This window comes from Panthera pardus, unplaced genomic scaffold (assembly GCF_024362965.1).
Source record: "Panthera pardus isolate Hobbes unplaced genomic scaffold, ASM2436296v1 HiC_scaffold_3, whole genome shotgun sequence".
Taxonomy (NCBI): domain Eukaryota; kingdom Metazoa; phylum Chordata; class Mammalia; order Carnivora; family Felidae; genus Panthera; species Panthera pardus.
Genome location: NW_026526876.1, coordinates 9,897,604 through 9,906,015, shown reverse-complemented (window position 1 = coordinate 9,906,015; position 8,412 = coordinate 9,897,604). Strand labels below are relative to the sequence as shown.

Sequence of the window (8,412 nt, the reverse complement as noted above, 5' to 3'; positions counted from 1 at the left end):
TCTCACTTACTACTACTCCGCCCTACAAATGAGACTGAGCTCCAGGGAGGTTACATAATCCGTCTGGATTAACACTCCAGTCCATAACGGGGCCAAGATTTAGATCCAGGTCCTTGACACTTATAAAGAAGGTGGGTCCCTAGGGCGAATGAGAACCTTAAACCTGGAAAGGATTCAGCAGATGAACGGAAAAACGCCCTGAGCACGTTATGGAACATAGTAAGCCCGAAATAAATGGTGGACATTACTATAATGACTGCCTACCTAGTTCTAAGAATCACCTGGGCCTCTTAGAACATCTATTTGTAAAAGCGTTCTTGGCAGACAAGTTTGGGAAACACTCTCTCGATTTCCCGTACTGCTGAATCCTCCTGCTGCATCCCAGAGAAGTCGGCCCTTCAGAGCTGGTCTACCACCCTCCACTCATTGTTGAAGCAGCTGGGGTCGGGGATGCTAGGGTGTCACATCAGGGACGTCAAGGACCTGGAGACTATGGGGGCTCAGCGTGGGGTCTAGAGTCACCAATCCTACAACAAGGTGCAGGGGTGGCAGGCCAGTCTGTGGCCTGCTCCATACCACACTCCGCTGGGTCTCTCTGAGCCAATTTGTTCCGTATTTATGAACCCCTTGTGGATGCTGGCACTGCGCTAGGCACCCAGGGGAAGGGATGTTTCGAAGAAGACGGCTGTCTACTTCAGGCCTAGGAGTAAATGACCGTGGGAGCAAATGCAGAGCATCCGGGAATTAAATCAAGGGGTAGAAAGGGATCCAGGAGCAGGAGAAGGCCTCCAGGGAAGAGAAATGGGGCAAGCTGGGAAGCCCAAGCCTCCAGGTGCACCAGGCTGACACAGGGATCAAGACGGCTTCCCCTCATCAGCGCCTGGTGCCCACCCGTGGCCACTGTGGGAATCACACTTTGCTGTGCCCAAGGTCAGGCCCTCCAGCAGAGCTCAGTCCGGTTCCGAATGGATCTTCTCAACTTTCCTGTTAAACCTGCGGATCCAATCCCCACCCCACCCCGCCCCCACTAGTTAAGAAAAGGTCTTAGAACACACACCAGCTGTACTCATTACACATTTATTGTACATTTTCACAATCTGGATGCGTCACAGAATTGGGGGCATGGGGGAGGGAAGGGGGGCAGGGGACACTGGGATAATATGGGGGGGTCTAGAACACAACACCCCCACCCCAGCATCTCTCCCTACCCTTTCACACCACAGCTCAGATCTCCCTGCTCCCCCGTCCACACAGAAACCTTGAGTGTGGGGGGAAGAAAGAGTTTGGGGGGTCCCCTCCAGCAGATTAAGGGACTGTACCCTCAGACCCCTAAAATTGTGCCATTTGAAAAGACATTAGACCCTTCCTGTATCACTTCACCTAAGGAGGAGACAACGCTCTGGGCTCGACTGCCCTGGGAAGGGGCGAGAATCTCCATCTTCCAGCAAGTCCCATACACTCGTTGGCAGTGACTAGTACCCCCGCCCTGACTTCAGGGGGGCAGTCAGAGGAGCTGGGCAGTGATGGGAGCAACAACCCCCCCAAGTTAGGGAGGGGAGTTTTCAGTCCAACCCCCGGCAAGGGTGGGGCCAGATCTCAGGCAGGAATTGGGGGGATTCTCTGCCCTGCCCCACTCCTCCCCAAGGCAGTGATGACCCCCCACACACTGGCAGCCATCTCTCCCAAAAGAGTCAGATTGCGGCCAACCCCCAAACTCTCCCCGCAGGAGGAGGAGGAGGAGGAGGAGGCAGATCAGGCGGATGGGAGGGAGGGAGACCCCATGGGAATGTCGGTTGAGTGCCCCACACGAAAACTGGGGAGCACGAATGTGGGGAGAGACTCCAAGTGGCAAAACTATTGGTCCTTCATGACACACTGAACTCCGAGACACTTCCACACCAGCTGGGGGGAGGGGGGAGGGAGGGGAGGGGACAAGAGGTTTGGAAAATGGGGGTAGGGGAGGCAAACTGGACTAGAGGGGGCTAGGAGGGGGTGATTCTGGGGGCCAGAAGGTTCTGGCTCCCCAAAAGCCCAGGCTCCCACCACCTGCAAGTAACGTCATGCAAATGAAAGTGATACAAGGACCATGGGGACTAGCGCCTCAGTAAAAAAGCAACACGGGTTGAAAGAATGAAGGATGATGGAACAAAAGAGAAGGAAACCAAAAGGGATGTCAGAATGTAAATGAGGCTAATTAACATGCTGGAAGCTCCCAGAAGACCTTGGGATTCTTAGGACCAAGTGGGGCCAGTCTCAGGGCCTCCCAACAATGCAAAGATGCACCTAGGGAGGCCTGGACAGTTGCTTTTTGTTTTTTGTTTTTTGTTGGGGGTGGGGGTGCAGGGAAGGCCAGGGTGGGAGGAAGGATCAGCTAAATCCAAGGGAAAGAGGAGAGGAAGAGGGACTATTGCATAGCAGATGCAAATGAAAGGACTAGGGGCTGGTCAGGAAGAGAGGGAAGGGGCGGGAGGAAAAGAGAAAAGAGATGGGAACTTCAGGAAGGGGTGTTAAGGACAACCGGAAAAATCTTCTAGTAATAAAACTACAAACAGACCAAATATATATAATATTATATATGTATAAATAACAGCTGGCTATTTACAGGGGGGGCACACACACAGGGACACACACACGCGGATCCAGGGGAGGGGGGGCTGGAAGATATGGCTGAGAGGTGGAGGAGCGGCTGGGGATGGGGGGGGTGGGGGAGGTGGGGAGAGGCCCTTCTCTGGGCAGGGCGGGCTCCTCGGGGGTTTAAGAGCTGAAGTAAACTGTAGAGAAGGAAAGAGAAGGAAGAAGAGAGAAGGGGAGAAAGAGAGAGAGAGAAAGCAGTGTGTCAGGCCTGGCCCTGCTCCCATCCCCGCCCCCCACGGCCCAGCCCTCTCAGCCTTAGGGTCTTCATCTGTAAAGCAAGGGGCTGGACCGGTAGGTTCCAAGGTCTCTTCAAGTCCATGGTATGGCCCTGGGGCCACAGGCTCTTAATCCTCTGGGCCTCTGGGCCCACAAGCGCTCGAACGGTAGGATGTCTGGCTTCCTAGCCGTGTCTCAAGCCCCCGGGCTTTGCCTGCTCTCCCGCTTCCCAATTCCAAGGTCCCCAGACCGGGCTCTTAGGCCCAAACTCTATCCTCAGGGAGCGGTGGGGATTCACCAGCGTTCCTGTTTCCAAAAATCTTAACAAAAGTTGCCCAGAACCAGGCAAAGTGAAGACTAAACGGCATCGAGGTTTTGGGCTCTAGATGGATCAGAGCTGCGGTCGGCAGCTATACGTGCTTTCTGCTGAATAGTAAAATCTAGGTTAATGACCTTCAAAACCTAGAAGGGGAAACCTCTCCAGAGAAAGGGCCCTAGCCACTCCTGCCCTACTCACCGATGATGATGATGAGGATGATGGCGCAAATCACTCCCAAGATGATCATCATCTGGGGGCGAGAGGGGGGGGTCAGCAACACAGACCGTGACACCCCCATTCACCCACCAGTTCTCCTGCCAGCCCCCTCCTGCGTGCCTCCACCCTCACCTTGAGGTTTTTCCACCAGTATTTGCGCTTCAGCTTGGCTGCACTTGTTTCAAACTGGGAGGCCCCTGCCTGGAGGGCATCTGCACGGTCGTCCAGCTCTGACAGCTTCTGGTCCCGCTCCAGGACCTTGTCCACGTTCACCCTCATGATGTCCACCACCTGGGGGAGGGGCCCGCGAGGCAGGGGGTGTGCCAAGGCCGCCTCAATGAGGGCACTCCTCAACCGTGCACCCACAGAGAACATGCACCCCGATGGTGCCAGGCTAACATGCCAAGGACACACAGAGAACATGCCTAGCAACCTGGGGACATGCAAGGAGCACACATCAGGGGCATGCTGAGGGCCAGACATCTCAGATGTCACAGCAGCACCCTCTGTGCACTGAGCCTCAAGCAGCCTGTCCGTCACCGGGCCACACCTGCCGCGACCGAAACACCCCAGGACAGCAAGGCTGACTAACGCCCCAGGGCCGTTGCGAGTGCATGCTCACCAGGGAAGGGGCATGGCGTGTCTTTGTCCCCAAACTCACAGACTCACCACCTCCAACCAAGATGGGCCCCCACACCGCTATGCCAACCCTCAGGGTCCTTCCCGCGGCCGCTGACACCCCTCGCACTCACCTCATCCACCTGGGCCTGGGTCTGCTGCAGTCTCCTGTTACTGGTGAGGTTTGGAGGAGGCGCAGGGGGGCCTCCCTCCCCGGCTGGGGCGGCGGGGGGGGCGGTGGCAGCGGTAGCCGACCTGAGGGGCAGGGGCGGATTACGACCCAGGGCCTCCAGCCACAAGCCCCGCGGCCAGGGCTCCGCCCATCCTCCTGTCCATCCATCCGTCCCTCCCTTTCTCCTTCCCGGGAGGAAGGCCACCGATGGGAACCCTGGATTTCGTCCGGCCCCGCCGCCGCCAAGCCGCGTGACCTTGAGTCGGGCCCCCTCCCCCCCTCCCCCCCCCTCCGGGCCTCAGTTTCCCCGCCTGTCAAATAAGGGCGACCTCAAAGACAAGGTCCGGGATCGCCCCGAAACGACTGGCGGCAGCAATGACAGGGGCGGGCGGACGCCGGGGCCGCTCCATCCCGGGGCCATCGCCCGCGCGGCCAGCCCGGGAGCGGCGCTCTCCAGCTACCCGCGCGCAGTCACGGGCGCCGGCCTAGCCTCGGGGCGCGGGCCGAACCCCGGGCGACCCCCGCACCGGCTCCCAAGGGCGGCGGCCGGCGCAGGCAGACAGGCCCGGTGCGGGCGCGGGCGGCCGACTCACATGGCGGGGGCGGCGGGAGGACGACTCGGCAGCAGCGGCGGCGGCGGTGGCGGCGGCGGCGGCGGCGGCGGCGGCGGCGGCTCGCGCTGGCTCCGACTGGCGCTGGCTGCCCGGGACGGGAAGATGGCGGCCGCACGTCACCCACATCCGGGCACTGCGGGCGGGGGCGGGGCCGGCAGGCGACGCGTCGGGAGCCTGGGCGGTGGGGGCGGGGCCGGCGGGGCAGCGAGCCCCCCGCCCTCCACGGCCGCTCCCGCACCTGCAGCTGCACCGTGAGCCCCGAACCCGGGTGCTGCGGCTCCCCGCGCCCACCGCCAGCCCGCCCCGTCGCGCCGCAGCCCTCCCAGCCGCCCCACGCCTCTGCCCTGTGCTGCCGATGGCGCCCCTGAGCCCCGGGCCACGTCCTCCCCCACCCGCGAAACCCGTAAACCAGTCAGCACTCCACACACACACCGCCCCCTCCCCCCGCAAGGCCTCGGCCTGCGCCCGGGTCCCGACGCCAGCGACCAGCCTCATCGTTCGCAGGGGGCTGGGGCGGGAGGTTAGAAGGGGCAAGCGCAGGTCGCCGGACCACGCCGCGGAGGTGGATGGGGCGGAGGGAGTTGGTCCCCTCGGTCCGCCCCGCAGGTGGAGGGCTCCGGGGAGGCCTGGAGCCCCTGGCCGCTGAGTAACGGGATGTAAAGAAAGGGAGAAGAGGCAGGCTCTTCCCCTCCCCCCCCCCCACCCCAACCAAGTCACTGCAGGGTGTGGGGCTCAGACCAGGGGTGCTTGGCAGGCCGGCCCGGCTGAGGTAGGCCAAGGTTAAGGCCAGGGAAGAGGGCACGAGGCTTCCCTGCGGGGCTGCTTCACGTGGTGGCCACAGACCCGCAGACCGGCCAAAACCCAGCTCTGTCCCAGAGTTGGGTCAGCTACCCGGGCGACAGGAGGACTCAGCCTCTGGTCCAGGCTGCGACAGGAGGGGGCTTTGGGGGTTTTCTGTTTGTTTGGTTTGTTTTTCTTTAGGGGGAAAGACAGTCGGCATGAACTGCCCTGCAGTGCCCAGGCACATACTACTTTACACGCGGATCAGCCTCATAGGTGTGACCTTGGCCAGTTCCTGTCCTGTCCCTAGACCCCAAATACATAACATCTGTAGGCACTACACATATAGTTGTTAAAATGCCTTGATCTGGAACATGGTGAGAGATTATTCACATCCCCTTCCATCCCTCGCTGGTCTCTTTAGGTCCCTCTAAACAGCAGCTGCATCCAGTCCGCTCATCCCCAGCAGGCCTGGTCCTTCGGAGAGAAGATGGGACCAGATGAGCTGACTGTCTTGTGAGGGTGGGTCAAGGCAAGCCCCAAAAGTGAAGAAGGATATGTCTTAGGGGAGGCATAATAGCCCTGGAGGGGGGGGGGGGGTTGCTCATTGAATCCCTGGAAGGGGAGCAGAGGGAGGCTGCTGGCCTTGGTCTCAGAGACAGGCAGGAGCCAGCTTCTTCCCTCCCCCACCCTGGCCTCCTGGTGTGAGAACCTCCCTAATGCAGCGCCCCCACCCCCTCCCAGCCAGCCGAAGCCTGGGGACTGGCTGTGTCACCAGAGGTGTCATTTCCCAGCTGTCTGGGGAAGGTGAGTGAACTGGGAGCTCGTGGTGGGTGTGGGGACTCAGCAGATCTAAGATCCTCTCGGCTGCTTCCCCTTCCCGGAGCAGCCACTTGCCTGGCCCTTGTGCAGCGGCACAGGACGCCCAGGACGTCTGGGCGGCTCAGCCTCTGTGCAAAGGAAGAAAAGAGCAGCTTCTCTGAAGACTCAGATGGCACTGTGGGGTGCTAGCTTTTGCTTTTTGGCCTCGAGACTACTCTATTTTCTAGCCAGAGAACAAAGATGCCAAATTCCAGCCTTTTAAGTTCAAAAGCTGCAGTGTCCCGGTCTAAGACAGGGAAGGTTGGAAGGAAATAGGCCCCTCCCTCACCGGCCCGGAGACCCTGCACCGGCTGGGGAGAAGCTGTTGGAGGACCAGACCAGATGTTAGACATTGCTTTAGGAGTGATCCTCATTTTCCCCAATGGCCAAATCCAGAGGACATGGAAGGGACAGAACCCAGAATAAATCCGGGGAGCCAAGGCCGTGAAGGGTGGCTTGGAAAGCTGGCACATTGCTATTGCGTCCTGGGGGCAGCAGCACAAGAGCAGAAATGAGGGCCCGTATGATCCATGGAGGTGGGGACCTACGAGGATTTATCTCAGAGGAGTCTCACTGAGCAGCCCACCCAAATTTAGATCAATGGTGGAGGCGGGAGAAGGGGTGGCGTGGGATAACTGAGTTCACCTGGAAATGGATAAGGGAATGTTTTCTGCAAGCAGTAGAAGGGAGACCCAAAATAGAAGTTGAACTAAAGAAAAATAATCTATTTACAGACTGAGATGATGGAGGTTTCTACATTCACCTGCGTTTGATAGCCAGATCTCTGGGCCCCACTGCCAAGGCTCATTCAAAAGAGGTTGGGGTGGGGGGGGGGGGGAGGGACAAGTTCATTTCTAACAAGCACCTATGGTGATTCTGATGTAGGCGGCACAGGGAAAAACTTTAATAAAGGCTTTCTTTTATTGCGGTTTCCTCTGCTAGCAACAACTGATTTAGAAGTTGGGATGGAATGGGGTGGGCCGGGTCATTCCCACACCGACTCATGAACTTGTTCCATCCGTGAGTCAAACCCGACCAAACGGTAATTAATTTCAGAAACTTTGCCCCTTGATGCTAGTAAAGAAAAGGCCTTCTAATTAAGAGTAGGAGCAAATGCCACCTGGAGTAGAGCCCCAGGGGCTAGCCCCACCTCTGTCACAATCAGCTGGCAAAACCTGTGACCGCTGTGACCTCTGGCTGAGCCCTCCAGTCCTGAAGGCTCAGGGGCTGCCTGCCAAGCCCTGGGCTCCTGGAGAGAATGGAAACCACCAGGAGTCTACCAGGAGCCTACTGTGCCAGGAGCTTCCGGTGGATTGCTACAGGCATGGTTGTTTTGTGTTTTTGTTAAATATTTATTTTTGAGAGAGAGTGTGCGGGCGCACGTGCGCAAGCAGGAGAGGGGGAGACACAGAATCCGAAGCAGGCTCCAGGCTCTGAGCTGTCAGCGCAGAGCCTGATGCGGGGCTCGAACCCACAGACTGAGAGATCATGACCCGGGCTGATGTCAGACGCTTAGCGGACCAAGCCACCCAGGCGCCCCTACAAATCACAAGTACAAACGAATGCACAGCAAACCCTCACTCTGAGCTCCGCCCCCACCACCCTCTGCAACGCGGCCGCTGTGTGCGGTCTTGTAAATCCTCGAGAATGGTTGGCGCACACAGACGTAGATGCTTTTTTCTTTTGAGAAACACAAACGCTCAGACTATATGCGTGAAGTTGCCCCTTCCTTTTTTTAGCTTTCTAATTATAGGCTATTTTTTTCTCTTGTGCAACCTCCTTGTTATCTGTCTCTTCCAGTTTCTTTTGTTTGTTTTTTTAAAAAATGGGAGGATTGTCTTTCTCATTTCGCAGGCCTGTCTCAAACGTCTGCTGGTTCCTGCCTTTATAGGGAGGCACCAAGAAGCTGATTGGAAGCTGTGTGTGTGTGTGTGTGTGTGTGTGTGTGTGTGTGTGTGTGTGTGTAGGGCGGGCATTCACTG

General features: G+C 58.3%; 1 protein-coding gene across 1 annotated transcript; it reads right to left on the bottom strand.

Moving 5' to 3' along the window:
- Positions 1–1,061: 1,061 nt before the first annotated feature.
- VAMP2 (vesicle associated membrane protein 2) lies at positions 1,062–4,905 on the bottom strand. Its single transcript, XM_053892348.1, has 5 exons — positions 4,769–4,905; positions 4,138–4,258; positions 3,518–3,676; positions 3,368–3,419; positions 1,062–2,771 (listed from the first exon to the last, which is right to left on the bottom strand). Coding segments are annotated over exons 1-5 (351 nt in total). The 5' UTR covers positions 4,771–4,905; the 3' UTR covers positions 1,062–2,754.
- Positions 4,906–8,412: the final 3,507 nt, after the last annotated feature.

Bases quoted from the DNA above. Each gene is read 5' to 3' on its own strand.
- VAMP2 (XM_053892348.1), bottom strand. The intron at 3,677-4,137 runs GTGAGTGCGAGG...CCCCTCCCCCAG, and splicing joins CCCAGGCCCAGGTGGATGAG to GTGGTGGACATCATGAGGGT. The intron at 3,420-3,517 runs GTGAGGGTGGAG...TCTCGCCCCCAG, and splicing joins ACTGGTGGAAAAACCTCAAG to ATGATGATCATCTTGGGAGT.